At 36.4% G+C, this 22,906-nt stretch overlaps 1 protein-coding gene across 6 annotated transcripts in view; it reads left to right on the top strand.

The window, feature by feature from the left end:
* The window catches only part of NEDD4 (NEDD4 E3 ubiquitin protein ligase), a 143,053-nt gene that overhangs the window by 25,241 nt on the left and 94,906 nt on the right, over positions 1-22,906 (top strand). For 5 of the 6 annotated variants that reach the window (XM_070236209.1, XM_023616898.2, XM_001500766.6 and 2 more), the window contains exons 2-4: positions 14,136-14,209; positions 21,632-21,710; positions 21,810-21,848. In XM_070236209.1, coding sequence (XP_070092310.1) covers positions 14,136-14,209; positions 21,632-21,710; positions 21,810-21,848 — 192 coding nt within the window. Of the gene's footprint in view, positions 1-13,518; positions 13,629-14,135; positions 14,210-21,631; positions 21,711-21,809; positions 21,849-22,906 lie in introns of those variants that run through there. The other variant, XM_070236221.1, reaches the window with a different exon arrangement.

The following is a 22,906-nucleotide window of genomic DNA, read 5'->3' on the forward strand; positions in this document are numbered from 1 at the left end:
CTTTGTTTATGAAATGGGCAATTTGTTTATGCAAACAAGTTATCTCACAGTATTTTGAGAATGATTGTGTGATGCAATTAGAATTTAATTTCTTAGTTATTGTTACTAGAAGAGAAGCAAAGTGGTGGTGGACAAATGGTGGCAGCTTGGTAGTCCTTCAGCGACAAGTCAGTATGTTATGGCTAAAGATAATGTCCCATTGCTGTTCTGTAGAAGAGATCAGAGGAAAATAAAGCAGTGTTGAACCTATGATAGCTTTCTTCTTATCAGTCAGATCTCCCTACTTGCTACAGTAAGCTGTGCAATGCAGATAACCTCAGGTAGGCATCCAACCCCATCAGGCTGGCCTTGGACTTTCTTTCCCTGTGGTGGTGGTGGTAGCTGTTACTCAGAGGTAGGCACTGCTGTTCCAGATTGCTCATTTCACTCCCTTCCAGCAGAGCCAATTGATCATAGACAAACTATTGCCACGTTGTTTGCTGTTCTCTCCCTCTTGGTACATGATCTGTCTTTGCAGTTATCTGCTTCTCTCATCATCGCTCTGCCCAGCTGACGTAGAAGGAATTATGGCAGTTAGGAGGTGGTCAGTAAGCCACTGGGGTTAAAGGGAAGAAACTCCAGCCTTTCAAAGGAGGTTTTCCTGAACTTGCTGAAGGATTTGTACCTCTGGAAAGCTTCATGGTGTGGGGCCCACTCCAGTGTTTACATGATGGAGGTCCTGTTGTCGAGTCCCGTGACTCAGATGCCTTCCAGCTCCCTCTGTCCACATGGAGGAAGAGAGTGAGATAGGAAGATGAGACATGATGATGAACTGCTGTCTCCCACTATAATTTGGATTATTCATTCAACAGACATTTATTGACTGTCTGTTCTGTATCACGCAGTATGCTAGGCATAGAGAGAAAAAACAGTCTCCACCTGTTTTGTGAGGAGCTCACAGTCAGGTGGGAGAGACAAAAATCGCTTGTTTTCTGGTAGAGGTTGCCATCTCAACGCTATCATTTGCCGTTTATTTTCTGGTCCATCACAAAAGTGAAAGAAGGCTTAGAAAAGCCACCCCCCATTTTTTAAGAAGAAAAACATTGCAGCTATGTCATTTTCTAAAACCACGTCTAGTCAGGGAATAGGCAGCCCTCTGCTGTTGATTAAAAGTAAGGTAGCTTTTCTATTACAGCAAAAAGAGATGACTCTTATAAATTTGAAACTGAAACGTGGAGAAAAAATGGATAGACATGGGAGAGAAGAGAGTGAGGGAATTATAATTTAACCAGTATGTACTGAATAGCCGCTGAGTCACACTGTATGAGCGTATTAGTGTTGACAGATGCCAGAGTTTCGATCATGATGCCTCCCTCACTTTTCAGTGAGTTTAGCTTCAGTGAGTTATGGTCCTGGCTCCATGTGCAGAATTTTGCCATTAAAGCATAACAAAAGGAAGCAGTGTAAGAGAATTTATACCAGATTTGCTCTATCTCTTGGGATTAACAGCAGAGGATAGCTCCCACTAATCTTTGGTGAGGAGTTGGGTGGATATAGGCAGTAGAATTCAGCATTCCTTCCGGCCTCATTTCAGTGGACCTCCCTGTTCTGTGGAGGCTGGAAAGCTAAACACCGTGTTTCGCAGTCCTGCTTGGCTTTAGCATTCTGCAAATAAGTTGTGAAATAGGTTTCTCAACTAGGTGTGCTTGAGATTTGGAAGGTGGAAATGAAGTGGAGCATAACTTCTTGTTTCTTTGGCTTTTTCTGACAAGCATAGTCATGTAGACATTGAGTTTTTCTGCACAAGTGTTCTGGTACCTAGTCACTTGTTTTGTGGGTATTGACAGGAAGTTGCAGAAGTGGTGGTGGCAGCAGCTTCCCAATCTCTAGATTAGGTATGTTCAGATATAGTGATGACTCCCGATCACCTACTTTTCTTTTGTTCTTTCTTTCTTTCTTTTTTTTTTTTTGAGGAAGATTGGCCCTGAGCTAACTACTGCCAATCCTCCTCTTTTTGCTGAGGAAGACTGGCCCTGAGCTAACATCCACACCCATCTTCCCCTACTTTATATGTGGGACGCCTACCACAGCATGGCTTTTGCCAAGGGATCCGAACCGGTGAACCCCGGGCCACCGAGAAGCGGAACGTGCGAACTTAACCTCTGCACCACCGGGCCGGCCCCCTCACCTACCTTTCTGACAGGGGTAGAGATAGCTTCCTGGGTGGGCCAGTGCCGAGATATTGTTGACTCCTCTGGTGACCCAGCCTACAGCTCGCGCCTCCAGCTCTTCCACCGATTTTGGAAGTACCTAATTCCCGGTATGAACTTCTTTCTTCTTAAACCGTCTAGAATGATTTTTATTTCCTACAACTGAAACAATGAAAAGAAGGAAGGACATAAAGAGGAAAGAGTTGAGAGTCTCCGCTGCCAGTTTGGGAGTTTGCACATATGGAAGAATGGAGGCCTTTGATGGTGACAGCTCCACCAGTGCGTAGGCAACAGGGTAACTAAGAAGTGCACATTCCGACACTTCTAGACCCACTAGTGCCGGGCAGAAGTAGACCCTGCCTGCCCTGGCATCACACTGAGCCTGGGAACAAAGTTCCCAAACCTTTATTCTCTGCACACAAAGAAGGAGAAGCTCAGTTAAGCAGCAGCTGCGTTAGTATCTATCCCAATCTTTCATGTATTGTTTTTGCCATTACTGCTTTTTTGCAAATCTTTTATTCCAGTATAGTTTTAAAGTATTTTTCATGTGTTTCCATGGGACCAAAGAAGTGGATAAAGATAGTTTATTTTTAATAATTTGCTTTTTAATTATTTTAAACCAACAGAGAAGTTGGAAGTACAGAATGAAGAACTCCAAATCCTCCTCAAGCAGATCCGCCAACTGCTGACATTGCACCACAGCTGCTCCCTAACCCTTTTTTTTGCCATTTTCATTGGTCTTTTTCTAAACCATTTGTGAGCAAGCTGCAGACATAATGCCCTGTCATCTCTAAATACTCTAGTGTGTTTTTTCCTAAAACAAGAACTCTTTCCTACATAACAGCCATCCAACCCTCAGGCCAGGAACTCAACATTTCTACAACACTGCTGTCCAATCCACAGATCCCATCCAATCTTTGATAAGTGGTCTAATAATTTCTCTTCTTCCTTTCTGGTCCAAGAGCCCATCTGAGAGCATATGTTGCATGTACGTGTCGTGTCTTTGCAGTCTGTAGCAGGTCCTCAGTCTTGTAGATGGACCTCTGAAGTGATTGAATTCTGTATTTGCTTAACAAATATTTGTTGAACATTTACTATGTGTAAGGCATTTGAGTCAGGCTGTGAGGTTATAATCATGGGAGACAGACAGTACTGAATTTATAGTCTAGAGGGACATTAAATATATATAATCACACATCAGTGTTTTATAAATGAAGGAAAAGGCGTGTAAGATGAAAGTACAAAACAGAAAAAAAAGAATTAATTTTGTACGGTATGGAGGAGGGGAGAGAATATAAGCAAATGCTGAGGAAGTTACCTTTGAACTGAAACTGAGGATGAAGAGGAGCTAGCCAGGTGAAGAGGGGGAGCAAAAAGCCTTCCGGGTAAATAGAACTGTGTGCACAAAAGATGACATGGAGAGGAACATAAGGCTAGAGTGGTGGAGCCAGAGGGACGGTGTCAGGAGTTGTTATCTGGAGAGGCGAGGACAGCAGAGCCCAGTCAGGCAGGGTCTGAAGGCCATTCATTAAGAACTTTTAATTGGATCCCAAGTGGAATGGAAACACAAAACGTGTGTGCAGACACACATGTGCGTGGGCACACACACGCACCATCATTGTCATCATTACCTTTTTTTTAATAATGTTTGTTCTTCATGATTTAACATCTTCTTTGCTTGTTATTTTGTCATTTCTTCTCATGTCTTTGGCTTTCTATCTGAGATCACTTTTTTCTGCCTGAAGGACATCCTCTAGAATTTCTTCCAGTGAGTGTTGGCTGGTAATGAACTTTCTCAGTTGTTGTTTTTGTCTGAAAATGTCTTTGTTTTGCTTTCTTTTTTCAGGGGGAGGGGAAAGGAGTAAAATTTGCAAATAGTGAAATGCACAGATCTTCAATGTGCAATTTGATATATAGTGATTTTCAACAACATGTATAACCAATAACCCAATTAAGATATAGAATATTCCATCACTCCAGAATGTCCCTTTGGGCCTGGTTCCAGTCAGCTCCCCCGCTTCACTCTCCATAGGCAACCTTTTATCACCTTGGATTGGTTTTACCTGTCCTGGAACTTCATATAAATGGAAGCATACAGTAGATACTCTTTTGTATCTGGCTTCTTTTGTTTATTGTAATGTTTTCCATAGTCACCTATGTGGTTGCTTTTATAAGTGGGTCATTCTTTTTATTGCTGAGTAGTATTCCATTGTATGAATATACTAGATGTTTATCCATTAGCCTTTTTGTGGTTTTTTTATTGAAGTCATAATAGTTTATAACATTGTCAGATTTCAGTTGTACATTATTATTTGTCAGTCACCATATAAATGTACCCCTTCACCCCCTTATGCCCACCCCCAACACCCTTACTCTTAGTAACCACTAAACTGTTGTCTTTATCCAAGTGTTTGTTTATCTTCCACCTATGAGTGAAATCATGCGGTGTTTGTCTTTCTCTGTCTGGCTTATTTTGCTTAAAATAATACCCTCAAGCTCTATCTATGTTGTTGCAAATGGTACGATTTTGTGTTTTCTTATGACCGAGTAGTATTCCGTTGTATATATATGCCACATCTTCTTTATCCAGTCATCGATCGATGGGCACTTGGGTTGCTTCCACTTCTTGGCTGTTTTGAATAATGCTGCAATGAACATAGGGGTGCATAAATCTCTTTGTATTGTTGATTTCAAGTTCTTTGGATAAATATCCAGTAGTGGAATCGGTGGGTGGTATGGTATTTCTATTTTAAATTTTTTGAGAAATCTCCATGCTGTTTTCCATAGTGCCTGCACCAGTTTGCATTCCCACCAGCAGGGTATGAGGGTTCCCTTTTCTCCACACCAAATAACCGTTTGTTATTTTTTGTCTTGGTGATCATAGCCATTCTAACAGGTGTAAGGTGATATCTAAGTATAGTTTTGATTTGCATTTCCCTGATGATTAGTGATGTTCAACATCTTTTCATGTGCCTATTGGCCATCTGTGTATCTTCTTTGGAAAAATGTCTATTCATATCCTCTGCCCATTTTTTGATCCAGTTGTTTGTTTTTTTGTGGTTGAGTTGTGTGAGTTTTTTATCTGATATGGAGATTAACCCCTTATTAGGTGTGTGATTTGCAAATGTTTTCTCCCAGTTGGTGTGTTGTCTTTTCATTTTGATCCTGGTTTCCTTCGTCTTGCGGAAGCTCTTTAGTCTGATAAAGTCCCACTGGTTTGTTTTTTCTTTTTTCCCTTGTCTGAGTAGACATGGTGTTTGAAAAGATCCTTCTAAGACCAATGTCAAAGAGTGTGCTGCCTATATTTTCTTCTAGGAGTTTTATGGTTTCAGGTCTTACCTTCAAGTCTTTGATCCATTTTGATTTGTGTATGGAGAAAGATAGTGGTCTACTTTCATTCTTTTGTATGTGGCTGTCCACTTTTCCCGACACCATTTATTGAAGAGACTTTCCTTTCTCCATTGTACGTTCTTAGCTCCTTTGTCGCAGATTAGCTGTCCATAGTTATGTGGTATTATTTCTGGGCTTTCAATTCTGTTCCCTTGATCTGTGTGTCTGTTTTTGTTCCAGTACCATGCTGTTTTGATTACTTTAGCTTTGTAGTCTATTTTGAAGTCAGGGATTGTGATGCCTCCTGCTTTGTTCTTTTTTCTCAGGATTGCTTTAGCTATTTGGGGTCTTTTTTGGCCCCATATGAATTTTAGGATTCTTTATTCTGTTTCCATGAAGAATGTCATTGGGATTCTGATGGGGATTGCATTGAATCTGTAGATGGCTTTAGGTAGTATGGACATTTTAACTATATTTATTCTCCTACTCTATGTGCATGGAATATCTTTCCATTTCTTTATGTCGTTATCAATTTCTTTCAGTAAGATCTTATACTTTTCATTGTATAGAGCTTTCACCTCCTTGGTTAAATTTATTCCTAGACATTTTATTCTTTTTGTTGTGATTGTAAATGGGGTAGTATTCTTGAGTTCTCTTTCTGGTAGTTTCTTATTGGAGCATAGAAATGCAACTGATTTTTCTAAGTTGATTTTGTACCCTGAAACTTTGCTATAGTTGTTGATTATTTCTAAAAATCTGCCAATGGATTCTTTAGGGTTTTCTATATATAACATCATGTTGTCTGCAAACAGCGAGAGTTAAATTTCTTTATTGCCTATTTGGATTCCTTTTGTTTCTTTTTCTTGCCTAATTGCTCTGGCCAAAACCTCCAGTACTCTGATGAATCAGAGCAGTGAGAGTAGGCACCCTTGTTTTGTTCCTGTTCTCAGAGGGATGGCTTTCAGTTTTTCCCCAGTGAGTATGATATTGGGTGTGGATTTGTCATATATGGGCTTTATTATGTTGAGGTACTTTCCTTCTGTATCCATTTTATTGTTTTTATCATCAGTGGATGTTGGATCTCATTGAGTGCTTTCTCTGCATCTATTGAGATTATCTTGTGGTTTTTATTCCTCATTTTGTTAATGTGGTGTATCATATTGATTGATTTGCAGATGTTGAGCCATCCTTGTGTCCCTGGTATAAATCCCACTCAGTCATGGTATATGATCTTTTTAATGGTTTGCTCGATTTGCTTTGCCAATATTTTGTTGAGGATTTTTGCATCTGTGTTCATCAGTGATATTGGACTGTAATTTTCCTTCTTTGCGTTGTCCTTGTCTGGCTTTGGTATCAGGGTGATGTTGACCTTGTCGAATGTGTTAGGAAGTGTTCCATCTTCCTCAATTTTTTGGAATAGTTTGAGAAGGATAGGTAACAAATCTTCTTTGAATGTTTGGTAGAATTCTCCAGAGAAGCCATCTGGTCCTGGACTTTTATTTTTTGGAATGTTTTTTATTACTGTTTCAATCTCTTCACCTGTGATTGGTCTATTCAGATTCTCTGTATCTTCTTGGTTCAGTTTTGGGAGGTTGTATGAGCCTAGGAATTTATCCATTTCTTCTAGATTGTCCAATTTGTTGGCATATAGTTTTTCATAGTATTCTCTTGTAATCTTTTGTATTTCTGTGGTATCTATTGTAATTTCTCCTCTTTCATTTCTATTTTTATTTATTTGAGCTTTCTCTCCTCTTTTCTTAGTCAGTCTGGTTAAGGGTTTGTCAATTTTGTTTATCTTCTCAAAGAACCAGCTCTTTGTTTCACTGATCCTTTCTACTGTCTTCTTTGTTTCAATTTCATTTATTTCTGCTCTATTTTTTTTTATTATTTCCCTCCTTCTGCTGACTTTGGGCTTTATTCTTCTTTTTCTGATTCTGTTAGGTGTAGTTTAAAGATTGCTTATTTGAGATTTTTCTTTTTGTTAACATGGGCCTGTAGGCTGTAAATTTCCCTCTTAGGACTGCTTTTTCTGCATCCCATATGAGTTTGTATGGTGTCTTTTCATTTTCATTTGTCTCCAGATTTTTTTAATTTCTCCTTTTAATTTCTTCAGTGAACCGTTGGTTGTTCAGTAGCATGTTTTTTAGTCTCCTCATCTTTGTCCTTTTTCCAGCTTTTTTCTTGTAGTTGATTTCTAGTTTCATAGTATTATGGTTGGAAAAAATGCTAAGTATGATTTCAATCTTCTTAAATTTATTTAGGCTTGCCTTGTTTCCCAACATATGGTCTATCCTTGAGAATGTTCCATATGCCCTTGAGAAGAATGAGTATTCTGCTGGTTTTGAATGGAGTGTTCTATATATATTTGTAAAGTCCAAATGGTTTCATTTTTCATTTAATTCCACTGTTTCCTTGTTGACTTTTTGTCTGGGTGATCTATCCATTGATGTAAGTGGGGATGTTGAGGTCCCTTAATATTATTGTGTTTTTGTTAAAATCTCCTTTTAGGTGTGTTAATAGTTTATGTTTATGTACTTTGGTGTTCCTGTGTTGGGTAGATACATATTTATGTGTTATGTCTTTTTGGTGGAGTGTCCCTTTTTTACCACTGTACACTGCCCTTCTTTGTCTCTCTTTACCTGTTTTATCTTGAAGTCTACTTTGTATGATATGTGTATGGCAACACCTGCTTTCTTTTGTTTGCTGTTAGCTGGGAGTATCTATCATCTTCCATTCCTTCACTCTAAGCCTGTGTTTCTCTGTGGAGCTGAGATGTGTTTCCTGGAGGCAGCATTTTGTTGTGTCTTGTATTTTAATCCATCCCGCCACTCTTTCTCTTTTGCTTGGAAAATTCAATCCATTTACATTTAGAGTGATGATTGATATATGAGGGCTTAATGCTGCCATCTTATTGCTCATTTTCCAGTTCATCTGTGTTTCCTTTGTTTCTTGTACCATGTATTTCGAACTGCCATTTTGGTTAGGTAGTTTTCTATTCTGGTTTTCTTCTTATTTATCATTTGTATCTCTGTTCTAGTTATTTGTTTAGTGATTGCCAGTAGGTTTGTGTAAAAAACCTTGTAGATGAGAAGTCCATTTTCTGATAGCCTCTTATGTCCTTAGACTAAGCTGATTCCATCCCTTTCCTCTTCCCCTTCTGAGTTATTATTGTAATATCTTATTCCATCTTGTGTTGTGAGTTTGTGGTTAAAATGACGAGATTATATATATTTTGGTGTTTTCCTTCCCTTTATCTTTAATGTGATAATTAAGTGTTTACTAACCTTTTCTGATAGAGAACTGCAATTTTTCTGATTTTGCCTACCTATTTATCTCCTTGCTCAGGGCTTTGTAGCCCCTTTTCTGTTTTTTTCACCATGTATGAGGGCCTTCTTGAGGATTTCTGGCTTGGGGGGGTGGGTCTTGTGGTGATGAACTCCTTAGCTTTTGTTTATCTAGCAGGGTTCTTATTTCTCCATCATACCTGAAGGGTATTTTCATTGGATAGAGTATTCTTGGCTGAAAGTTTTTGTCTTTCAGAATTTTGAATATATCATTTCACTTTCTCCTAGCCAGTAAGGTTTCTGCCGAGAAATCCACTGACACCCTGATGGGGTTCCTTTGTAAGTTATTTTCTTCTGCCTTGCTGCCCTCAATATTTTTTCTTTGTCATTGACTTTTTCCACCTTTACTACTTTCTGCCTTGAAGAAGATCTTTTTACATTGATAGAGTTAGGAGATCTATTGGCTTCTTTATCTTGTATTTCCAGTTCCTTCCCCAGGTTTGGGAAGTTCTCAGTTTTTATTTCTTTGAGGAAGCTTTCTGCTCCATTCTCCTTCTGCTCTCCCTCTGGAATACCTATAATCCTTATGTTGCATTTTCTAATTGAGGTAGATATTTCTCAGAGAATTTCTTCATTTCTTTTTACTGTTAGTTCTCTCTCCTCTTCCATCTGAAGCATTTCCACATTTCTGTCCTCCAGATTTCTAGTTTGGTACTCCATAATATCAGCTCTGTTTCTAGGGAGTCCAGATTTTTCTTTATCTCATCCATTGTGTTCTTCATCTCCAACAGTTCTGACAGGTTCTTCTTTATAGTATCAGTCTCTTTTGTGAGGAAGTTCATGATTTCATTGAGCTGTATTTCTGTATTTTCTTGTAACTGTTTGAGGGTTTTTATGATAGCTATTTTGAATTCTATGTTTGGATTATAAATTTCTGTGCCTTCAGGATTGATTTCTGGGTATTTGTCATTTTCCTTTTGGTCTGGAGATTGAATGTATTTTTCATACTGCTTGATGGTGTGCATTTGTGCCTCCACATAGTGATAGTATCTGGTCACAGCTCCCACCTGCCACCACTGGATGGGGATCAGGAGCTGTGTATTCTGAGCCTGCCACAATCTGCAGCTCCCTACCAACAGCCACTGAGTACTTTTCTGTCTGTGCAGTGCTCTGGCAAACCAGGGAACTAGAGTGCTGGGCTCGGGGAGGGGCGCTTTCTTTCGCCTGCATGATCCCTCCAGCCACTGACTACTTTTTTGCCCTTGCAGCGCTCTGGTCAACTGCTCAGCTGGAGTGCCAGATGGGAGGAGGGGTGCTTTCTTTCACCTGCGCCATCCCCCCAGCCACTGGCTGCTTTTCTGTCTGTGCAGTGTTCTGGCCGACCTGTTGAGCTGGAGCACCAGGCCAAGGGAGGAGCACTTTTTTTTGCCTGTGTGATCCCCCTAGCTTCAGACTGCTTTTCTTCCTGTGTGGTTCTCTGGCCCACTGCAGAGCTGGAGCACTTGGAGGGGGAGGAGCACTTTCTTTCACCTGCGTGGTCCTGGGGGCATTCTCACTGGGCCCTCACTGTCTGCTCTCCTAGGCTGCTAGCTAGATGAAGAGACCCCATGGTAGCTTAGTTACCTCTGTGTGGGGCTTTCCCACAGGCTGTGAGTGAACTTGGAGAGCAATTGTTCCCGCAGACGGCCGCCCCTCCCCACTTTCCTCTCAGAGCTCTCTTCTGAGTGGAAGGGGAAAATTCAAGCTTTAGTAAAGAGCTGAGGTCTGTTTGAGGATGACGTCCCCATTTTTGTTGAGGAAAAGATGTTTAATTTTTGTTTCTTTTTTACCTATTTGAGCACTATCCAGATTTCTGTTAATAGTACTTTTAGTAACATGATTCTAAAATTATTGAAGAGTTTGGCCTTTAGTTGCAGCATTTATGCTCTTCTCCTTCATTTTCAAAGATGATGTGAGATATGATCTCTGCTTACGGATATGATGGAAAACACCAGTTTTGACAATTTATAATAAATTGTCAAATTACTTATTTTTATAGTTTATAATAAATTGCATAAATTTATCAAAGTTAAATAAATCCAAGTATAAAAATAAATGGAATTTCTTAGTTAACTTTATGAAAGAATGTTAAATCAATATAGCCTCACATCAATTAACCACAGCATCTAAAATAACTGGTTCTGACTTTGTGGTGGAAAATTCAAGGAGAAAATTTAAAAGTTAAATGTGTCTGTGACTGTAATTTATCATTCTCTGGCATTGTTTTTAATTAATGTTTGTTACATTTTTCTCCAGAAGATTCTTGGGGGATAGTTTCAGTAGAGACTCCACAAATATGGATGAACTTTTTTAGAGGGGTATGATAATCTCTTTCCTCAATTACATTTATATACAAATTATAAACACTTGCCTGTGTTTGGAAAAGATAAGATTATCAAATAATGTTATTTGCTGAGGGCACTTTTGATTCCACTTTACCACTTTTGCATTTGTTTGTTTTTGCATTTATTAATTAAGTCATCACAAAAAAATTCCTAATTTTCAGAATTCAGTCTTGGAGATTAGTACCTATCTGTTAAAGTACAGCCATTTTCCAGTCAACTGGCGTAGTGAGAATTTGGCTGTTAGGGCCAATAGAATTGACCTATTTATTCTGTGACTTTCCAAGAAAAAAGGGTAATCTGTAAATCTCTTCAGATTTTTGGGAATCCATCCCCTCAGAAAATTTCAATTTTCCATTTACATATTTTCCCTTCTGGTTTTCAGTTCTATCTTTATTTCTGATACCTGAGGATTTCCCTTCTGTCTTGCAAGATCAGCTGTATATGTAGTTTTATTTGATGATGTAAGAAAGTTATATTTTATCTAGCATCTCTAGTCAAGGATTTTTGTGTTATCTGAATTTATCATCTGAGTTTTGGAGCTGATAGAATATTTCAGTTATCATATTTGTTCACGGAAACCTCCAGGAATGAGGGTGGTTGTAAGTATTTAGAAATGGAAGAGATTGAAATAAATACTCATGAATATTTTCTCCCACTCATACCTCTCCTCAAAGGGGAATATGACCTGCTACTTGCCGATGGAATAATTTTATAATAGATTCAGGTTTCCGTCTGTTGGGCAACATTTATTTTATGTTTGTTGATCTTATAAATGCTTCTGTGAATACTGAATTCTGTGAATTCTCATGTACTTGTGTACATGAGTGATAGTTTAGCTAGAGAATATATCTAAAAGTGGAATTCCTGGGTTATTGATCTAGAATTTTAGTGGATATAGACAAATTGTTCTTCAAAATGATTCTTCAATTTGTACTCCAACCAACAGTATATTAGTGTTCTCCCTGATTACTGGCAAGATTGAAGATCTTTTTATGTGTTTATTGGCCATTCTCTATGATTTCTTAGGTTGTTTGTATTTCACTTATTGATTTCCAGGAGTTCTTTGTATATTCTGGATAATCATAATTTGTCAATGGTGCATATTTTAGATACTTCCTCCCTGTCTGTCCCCTTATCTTTTCATTTTGCTCATGGCATCTTTTCTCATACAAAAGATAGATAATTTTAGTGTCAAATCTAACAACTTTCCCATTAGCATTTGTATTTCTTTAAGCCTTTTCTACCCCAATGTCATAGAAATATTCTAAAATATCTTATGAAGTTTCTAAAGTTTTCTTTTTTACTTTTACACCTTAATATATCTGGAATTTGTTTATGTATATAGTATAAGATAGTGATCAAAAAATAAAAGGGGGGGCTGGTCCTGTGGCTGAGTGGTTAAGTTTGTGCACTCTGCTGTGGCGGCCCAGTGTTTCGTTGGTTCGAATCCTGGGCATGGACATGGCACCACTCATCAAGCCACGCTGAGGCGGCATCCCACATGCCACAACTAGAAGGACCCGCAACTAAGAATATACAACTATGTACTGGGGGACTTTGAGGAGAAAAAGGAAAAAATAAAAAATAATTAAAAACAAGATAGTGATGAAATGTTATTTTCTACTTCTTTACTCATTTTTACTCTTCCCTATGAATTTTAAACCATTTATTAGGATCTACAAAAACATTGGAGGAGGGAAATTGGAATTATATTGAATTCATAGGTTACTTTGGAGAAATCAGACAATAACATTGAATATTTCCATCCAAGAACACAGTGGATTTCTTCATTTATTTGTGTTATTTATTTTCTTCAATTATTTTAAAATTTTATCCATAAAGGTTTTTGACATTTGTTATTAATTTTGTTCCTCTGTAACAGTTTTACTTACTTGCAAATTTTTATTAAATGCACTCTATTTTATAGTATTTTCTTACCCACCTTTTTATGTTGAACACTTTCAAATCTACAGGATAGTAAAGAGTAGTATAATGAATACCTGGTTAACCATCAGCTAGATCCACAAATTGGTAACATTTTGCTTATTCCCTTTATTTCCATACAAACAAACATACACTCATGTTCAACTTTTTATTTGTTGAACCATTTAAGAATAAGTTGCAGACTTTATCACACTTTATTCCTAAATTCTTATATATTTAGTATAGTAAATATTTATTTTTAAAACTAAGACACTCATATAAAACCTCATAATACTATTTTGATACCCAAGAAATTTAGTATTTTATACATTACAGTGTCAATACATTATCCTTTTAATGTATAGTCTGTTGAATGGGATTTTTAAAATAATTACTATTCTAGGGGCCTGCCCAGTGGTGCAGCGGTTAAGTTCGCACGTTCCGCTTCTCAGCAGCCCAGGGTTCACCGGTTCGGATCTCGGGTGTGGACATGGCACTGCTTGGCACGCCATGCTGTGGTAGGCGTCCCACATATAAAGTAGAGGAAGATGGGCACGGATGTTAGCTCAGGGCCAGGCTTTCTCAGCGAAAAAGAGGAGGACTGGCAGTAGTTAGCTCAGGGCTAATCTTCCTCAAAAAAAAAAAGATTACTATTCTAAATAGATACTACAAATGATTATGACCTCTTGATTTTGTGTTACTGTGTAAATAGCAACAATGATAAATTTACGTTAGTTCCAATAATTTGGCTTTAGATTTTCTTGGAAGTAATGATAAATTTTTACTCAGTGTAATAATTTGACTCTCGTTTCTTTGGCTTTTCTTTGTAGATAATCAAGTCATTACAAATAACAATGTAGTTTTCATTTTCTTTTATATAGCTTTTAATTAAATTAATTCCTGAAAAAGATTCTTCCAATTAATTTTAATATCCTGATTACTTTATTTGATATATGTATTTAAAGATATGTTCCTTAAGTAAGTTATAAAGTACATGAAAATAAAATATAAATTTTTGTTTTTAGGAAAATTCCCGAATTGTGAGGGTGAAAGTTATAGCTGGGATAGGCCTTGCCAAGAAGGATATCTTGGGATCTAGGTAAGTATATCAAGTTGGGTTGTAATTTTAAAACTTTGCACTTGTTAAAGTTTTTCTAAAATTTGGTTAGATGAAAAATTGAATAATATTATTAGTAAACTGCTATGTGAGGTGAAATAATATTTCCAGCTGGTGGTTTACTAAATTCCTTGATATCTGAATTACTCAATTTATGAAATTAGGCGAAGATACAAGTCAGAGTGGTAGTTATACATTATTGAGTTCTGCCTCGGAGAATCAGTAAAATTCTAACAGACTAATCCTGGAGCAGATAACAACCATAAACTCTGAACGTAATACAAAAAGCAGCAACTTGAAGGAAGCAGAGAGTGAACAGAGCAGGAGAGTCTACTGGGAAGTCTTTGTTTGGAGGCGGGAGTTACACTGAGTTCCCGATTTTATGAATTAGCCTGCAGCCACGTGGAATCAGAACATGGAGAAATTGTAATCTTCATAGCTTGGGAATCCCTGAAGAAGATTTCTTAATCTGAAGAAGACGTGGCAGTGGTGGGGATTCTGGAAGAGAAAGAACTGGTTAGGAAATTCCCAAACTATGTCTCCTGACTTCTCTTGCTGAGTTTGACTCACATGTATGACAGCAGTTTCAAAGCAACTCAGCTAAAAGTCAGAAGAGCTGAACAGAGGTCAGAGTTTCTGCCAAAGAAACAGGGTTTGTGGGGTTTGTCCTAATAATTAATTGCGTGATAGAATAAAACAAACAAATACTCATCAGAGAAAAATTGCAGAATCCAGAGTCTCCACAACTTAACATTTATAATGTCCAGGATATAACCCAAAATTGTATGATCTATAAAGAACCAGGAAAATGGAACGCATTCTCAGTAGAGAAAAGAAAATATGTTCATAATAAAGCAAAAGATTGGAAATCTCAGGAATGAAATAGAAACCATAAAATATGAAAATTCTACAACTGAAAAAGACAATATTTGAAATTAGACTTCTCAGATGGAATTAATAGTAGACTGAAAGTGAAGAGGAAAATTAATTGAACTTAAACGATACAGCAATAGAAACTGTTTTCCATTTGGAAGATAAGAAAGACAAAAATTGAAAATTTTAAAAATGAACAGGGCCTCAGGGACTTGTTAGATAATATCAGTCTAACATACATGTAATTAATGTCCTAATAATAGAGGAGAGAAAAAGAATGTGGGAAAACTTTTTTTTAAGAAATAGCCAGATTTTTTCCAAATTTGATGAAAGACACAAATTTATAGTATCAAAACAACACCAAGCGAGATAAACACTGAGAAGAACATACTGAGGCACATAGTAGTCAAACTGTTGAAAACCAAATATAAAGAAAAATCCTGACAGAAGAAAGAAAAGAAAATGACAAATTACATATAAGGGAATTACAATTAAGGCCTGACTTCTCACCAGAAACTATGGTGGCCAGAAGAAAATGGAACAATAGAGTAATAATAACTGTCAATCCAGAATTCTATGTTCAGTGAAAATATCCTTCAAGATGATGACAAAATAACGACATTTTCAGATAAAGGAAAACTATGAGACTTTGTCATTGGCTGACCTGCACTATAAGAAAAGCTAAAGGAAGTTCTTCTAGTTAAAGAGAATAGATACCAGATGGAAACTCAGATCCTCAGAAAGGAATAAAGAGCATCAGAAATGGTAAATATCTGGGAACATACAAAAGACTTTTTTGCTGTTTTCATCATAACTTTTTAAACATACACCTGTTTAAATCACAACTTATACCATTGTCTTGTAGGATTTATATCATGTAGGTGGAATACATATCACAACTGTAGCATAAAGGACTGGGATAAGTGTGGGTTACAAACCTATTTAGTAGAGTGACACAATGTTAAATGTAAGTGGAATAAAAAAATTAAGGGTCTAATACCTAGATAAACTGCTAAAAAATAAGAATTATGGGTAAAATAGAAATTTTAAAATGAATTCTTGAAAAAATAAAATAATTAAGCAAAAGGCCAGGAAAGGAAGAATAAGAGATTTAAAACAAGAAAGAGGAAAGGGAAGAACAGAAAACAAATAAAAGATTAGTAGACCTAAATCCAATCATATTAATAATGACATTAAACATTAATGAACTAAGGTCAATATGAGGCAGAGGTTATTAGAATGGATTGAAAAACAAGACCCAACTACCTGCTCTCCTAAAAGATGCACTTAAAGTATAAAGACACAGCTAAGCTGAAAGAAAATGGATGCAAAGAAATATAGCATTCAAAGAGTAACCATAAAAAGACTAAAGTAGATATATTAATATCTGATAAAACAGATTTCAGCACAAAAAAGTATTTCCAGATGTTTCATAACAATAGAAAAATAAATTCCTCAGGAAGATATAACAGTCATAAATTTGTATGTGCCTGCTAACAGAACTTGAAAATATATAAAGCAAAACTTGACAGAATTAAAGGGAGAAATAAAAAAATTCCACAGTCAAAGTTGGAGACATTAATGCCTCTCTCTCAGCGATTTGATAAAACAACTAGGTAAAAAAATCAACAAAAACATAAAGATGGACAATATTATGAACTTTGACCTAGAGAACACTATTCCTAATACCTCCAGGTGTTCACTTATTCTCAAGTGCACGTGGTACATTCACCAGCACAGCCCATACATGTGTTACTTATCTATTGCTGCACAACTATAATTACCACAAACTTAGCATCTTAAAAGAAGTTACATTTATTATCTCCTAGTTTCTGTGAGCAGAAGTTCCTGCATAGTTTAACTGGTCCTCTGCTTCAGGATCTTGAAAAGCTGCAATCAGGTATTGGCCATTGAATGTGGTCTTATCGAGGCTTATTTGGGGAAGGATCCACTTCTGAGCTGATGTGGTTGTTGGCAGCATTTAGTTCATTGCAAGCTGCCAGACTGAGGGCTTCAGTTTCTTGCTGACTGTCAGCCAGAGGGCACCTTAAGCTTCTTACCACACGGCCTTCTTCATATGGCAACTCACAAACTAGCAGCTTGCTTCTTCACAGCTAGCAAAGGAGAGAGAGTCTCCTAGCAAGATGAGTTACAATCTTTTGTAATGTAACCACATACATTTTGTCACTTTATGTATCGGTTAGAATATATAGTCTTTCTCACATTTAAGAGGAGGGGAACACAAAAGACATGAACATTAGGAGCTGGGGATAAAAGGAGCTACCCTATAGTCTGTCTGCCGTAATATACTGGGCCATAAAACAGTAAATCAAACAACTGAAAAATATGCATTCTTTTCAAGTGCATAGGGTATATTCACCAACATAGACCATGTATAGGGTCATAAGACAAGTCTCTGGAATTTTGAAAAGATTCAAATTATGTAGAGAATGTTCTGTAATTACAATGGAGTTAAGTTAGAAACCAGTAACATTAAGAGATCTAGAAAAACCCCAAATATTTTAAAATAAAACAGTACCATTCTAAATAATCTATAGGTCAAAGAAGAAATTACAAGACAAATTAGAAAACATTTTGAACTGAATGAAAATTAAAGTATAGCAATATCAAAATTTGTGGGCTGCAGCTGAAGTAATATTTAGAGGAAAATTTGTAGTTTTAAAATGCTTAACTTAGAAATGGAGCAAGGTCTAAGTGAATGATTTGAGTTTTGATCTTAAGAAATTAGAAAAAGAAGAGTAAATTAATTCCAAAGTAAGTAGAAGGAAGAAAATAATAAAGATAAGGGCAGAAATTAAAGAAATAGAAAATGGACAATGTAGAAAAAGTCATTGAAATCAAATGTTTATTCCTTGAGGATATCAATAAAATTTTTAAACTTCAGCTAGACTGATCAAGAGCAAAAGAGTAAAGGCACAAATTACCATAATGGGCATAAAAGCCAAGGGCATTGCCATAGAGCCTATGGGAATGAAAAAGATGAAAAGGGAACATTGTGCACAACTTCATGCCCCTATAAAGAATTGTGCAAAACTTAAATGAAGTAGACAAAATCTGTGAAAGATAGAAATTACCAAAATTAATCAAAGAAGAAATAGAGAACTTGAATATCCCTATATTGACCAATAGATAGCAATACATGACTAGGTGAGATTTTTCCTGTGAATGCAAGATTTGTTCAACATTTTTTAAAAAAATCAATCAATGTAATTCACCTTATTAATATAGTACAGAAAAAAATGCACGATCATTTCAATAGGTATAGAAAGTGCATTTGACAAAATCCAACATCCATTCATGATGAAAACTCTCAGTAAACTAAGAATAAAATGCAAGATTGGTTTAACATCTGAAAATTAATCGGTGTAATTCACCATATGAATAGAATAAAAGAAAAAGACATGATCATTTCAGTAGAAGCAGAAAAAGCATCTGACAGAATTCAACACCTATTCATGATAGAAGCTCTTAGCAAACTAGGGACAGATGGGAATCTTCTAAACCTAATTAAAGTTATCTGTGAACAGACCAATAGCTAACATCCTTCTCAGTGGTGACAGTCTGAATGCTTTCTACTTAAACTCAGGAATAAGACAAAATTATCTGTTTTCATGTTCAGTTCAACACTGTACTGAATATCCTAGCCGTGTGATATGGCAAGGAAAAGAAATACACACTAAAAAGGAAGAAAACTATCTGTTTGCAGACAATATCATCACGTACATAGAAAACCCCAAAGAACCTACAAGAAAGTTGCTAGAACTAGGATACAAGGCCACAAATACAAAGTCAATGTCCCACTTATATTTTTATATCCTATCAGTGAACAACTGGGAAACAAATTTTAAAAATCTTCTTTCACAATAGCGTAAAAATAGAAAACTTAGAAAAAAATTTAACAAAAGATTTGCAAGAACTGTATACCAAAAACTGCAAAACACTGCTGAGGGAAATTGAATATCTAAATCAATGGATAAATATACCATGTTCATGGATTGGAAGATTCAGGATTGTTAGAATGGTATTTCTCTCTAACTTCATTAGATTTGGCACAGTCCTAATCAAAATCCCAGCATGCTTTTTTAGAGAAATTGATAAGCTTGGTCTAATATTTTTATGCAAAATCAAAGGACATAGAATAATCAAAACAATTTAGAAAAAGAACAAAATTGGGGAACTTGTGCTACCTAATTTCAAGACTTACTATAGAGCTATAGAAATCAAGACAGACTTGCATTGGCATAAGGATAGATATATTGTTCAATGAAATAGAGTATATAAATACACACACACACATATACACATATATATGGTCAGTTGCTTTTTGAAAAAAAGTGTTAAGGTAGTTCAAGAGAAAAGATAGTCTTTTCAGTACATGGTACTGGAATAACTGGTTATCTGTATGGAACAAAATAAACCTGGTTCTTTACTGCACATCATATAGAAAATTAATAAGAGCTAATATTATAAAATTTCCAGAAGAACACATAGGAGAAAGTTGTTTCTTTATTGGGTTACATAAGATTTCTTGAATGGGACTCAAAAAGTATGAAACATAAAAGAAAGAAAAATGTTGAAGGGAACTTCATCAGAATTAAAAACAGTTGTTGTTTGAAAAACACAGTTAAGAAAATGAAAAGGCAAGCCACAGATTGGGAGAAAATATTTTCAAAACGTGTATCTTTATTATGCAGAGGCCTTTAATCCACGATATATAAAGACCTCTTACAATTCAATAACAATATGATTAAAAGGCCAATTCAAAATGGACAAAACTCTTGAACAGACATTGTCTGTGGACTATCCAGGTGGACGTGTATACCTGGGTGATGAGGTCAGGGGTATATATATGTATATTTACATTTACATTTTACATTTCTATTCAAGAGTATATAGTTATTGTTAAAACCATAGATGAGCTTGTGAAGGGAAAATGTAGAGAGAACAAAAGACCAGGGGCAACACTTTAGGGAATCTCAGTATTTAACTGGCAGATGGTAGAAGAGGAGCCTAAGAACAAAACTAACAGGGAACAAGTAGAGTAGTATAAGGAGAACCAGAAGGGAGTTGTGTCGTGAAAGCTAAATAAGATGCGTTTCGAAGAGAAAATGGTCAGTAGTATCAAATATAGAGGACCAACGAAATAACTACCTAGAAAGTGTTGATTGTTTTAGCAAGATTGGTGACTCTTCAAGAGCATTTTCAGACGAATGGGTCTGAAGGGAGGAGGGGCAAACCATATTGTAGAGTTTTAAAGATGGATGGGAGTTGAAGACATGAAGGAGGTGGTATGCTCTGGTGGTTAAGAGCATGGCCTCTGGAGCCAGGTGCTAGAGTTCCAGTCCTGGCTTTTCCATTTACTAGCTGTATGATCTGCAATGAATTGACTTATCTCTCTGTACGAAATAGAGATAATAATAGTATCTACCTTACAGATGGTTATCAGGATTCAGAGAGTTAATACATGTAAACTACTTAGAACAGTGCCTGACACAGAGTAATTGCTAAATAAGTATCAATTGTTATTGTAGTTTTTATTATTATTAATATGGATTATTCTGTTGAAAAGTTTGACTAAGATGGGAAGAAAAAAAATCTAGTTTGCTTTTCTGGAGGAGAGAGGAAGAGTTAAGGAGGAGGGAATTTGAAAATATATTTATATGACTAGAAAAACCTAGATCAAAAGAAAAGCTGAAGGTATAAAAGAGAAGTGAAAATAGATGATGCAAGGTTGCAGAGGAGGCGGGAAGAAACTGGACAAGGGGATTGGCCCCACACTGGGGGTGCAACACCTGAATCACTGAAGTTAGGGGTAAAAATGGATGCTGATAAATACCAGTATGTTGGGAGTAGTCCTATGGCTTCGATTTTTTTTCAAAGTAAGAAGTAAGTTTGTATGAGGAAATGAGAGGAAGGGAGTTGGTGGTGGAGAATGGTGAGAACTTGGGATACTCAAGGGAGATGGGAGAAATGTGACCGTGGACAAGTAAAGTGTCTAAAGTCTTGCTTTGCAAACCTAAATATCACAAGATTTTCCTTCTATGTGTCTGTTTGTAGAAGGGGTTACATGATACACAGTTATTTTGAACTGAAAACACTTTGCCTTTATTTTGTAAAAAGAGTTTACACCCATGAGATAACTTCGAATCACCCAGGGTCCTATAAAGCTAGTGTAGACAGTCATTGAATTAACCATCCTAACTCAAAAAAAGAAATAATAGAATGAAAATCAAACAAAATTTCAAACATCTAAAAAGGTTGGAAATCATTAAGTTGTGATTAAAAGGTTTTAGTTCTAATTCTTTGCCTATTTCACTAACATGGTACTTTAGCTTTTTAACAAGATGCAAAAATTACTATAATTACCCTTCCTTGCCGAAGGAACCCTTACTTTTAAGTATAGGAAATAATTGTAGAAATTGTTAACAAGGAAAATTCTGTGACTTTTATAGTTTGAGTTAGCTGGGTTTGGGAATAAGCAACAATTAAATTTTTTTTTAATTTTAACAGTGATCCCTATGTGAGAGTGACGTTATATGACCCAATGAGTGGAATTTTTACAAGTGTGCAAACGAAAACCATCAAAAAGGTTAGACTTAGCATTATTAAAATTTTTTTAAATACACTGGTTTATTTTTATATGACAAAATGTTAAAAAATTAGTTATACTATGTTTATTTTCTTTTAGACTTTGAATCCAAAATGGAATGAAGAAATATTATTCAGAGTAAGTATGCATTTTATTTCATTAAAACTGCAAAAATAATTTTTTTTATCAATAGGTTAGAATTAAAAGTTCTCACATAATATTCTAAAATGTAACTTATAAGAATTTGCCTAGATTTTTAAAACTTTAGAAAGAGTTAAGTCTAGGTATCCCTGTGGTGACATGGTCCTGGAACCATTTATCTTATGAAAAACATAAAGGTAAGGTAATGAACAGCTAAAACCTGGAATTATTCTAGTAAGCAAAACTGATTTAAAGACTATAATAGTCTTAATCCAATTTATCAGATTTTGGTGTTTTCCCTTAAAGACAATGCAATATTTGTGTCTCCCCAGTCATTTATTAAATAAACTGATCCAGGCAAGAAATGATGAGTTACTATCAATAAGTGAATGCATTTCTTCTTACATACCCTTCATTTGTATTCCTGCCTTTCCCCTCACCACACCTCACTACACCATAGGAGCAAACTATAATCAGCAGTTATTTCAGGCTTCTCAGGAGGGCCATCAGACTGACAACATCTCCTTGTACCTGTCTGTCAGAGTCCTTACTGATGCCAGAATCAACAGCTTACCAGCAGTGGTAGAGAGACATATCAGTCATCTCCCCTTCTCTGCTGGATTATACCCATTTGTACATTCCATATTGAAAACATTCTTCCTTGACTTCATATTCCACTTTAGCTGTTGACTCTTTTCTCTGTTTACCCGAATAACCAATATCCTGCCCCCATCATTTCTCCTTCTCCAGTACATTCCTTAACCCACTCTAATCAAAGTCACATAGCATCCCTCAAATGAAACTGCTCTTCTTGAGGTCACCAGTGACCTCCACGTTGCTATGTTCATCTAATCTCATCTTAATCTTGCTCTTAGCAGCATTTGACGTGGACGACCATTCCCGAAACACCAGCCTATCTGGAGTCTTCTATGGTGCCACACTTGATTTCAGTCAGGAAAACAGAAGCCCCTCCTCTGTATTTCACATTTGAAGTTTTTTTGTTTTGTTTAAGGATGATTAGCCCTGAGCTAACATCTGCCACCAATCCTCCCATT

The sequence above is a fragment of the Equus caballus genome, chromosome 1 (assembly GCF_041296265.1).
Source record: "Equus caballus isolate H_3958 breed thoroughbred chromosome 1, TB-T2T, whole genome shotgun sequence".
In the NCBI taxonomy this organism is placed as follows: domain Eukaryota; kingdom Metazoa; phylum Chordata; class Mammalia; order Perissodactyla; family Equidae; genus Equus; species Equus caballus.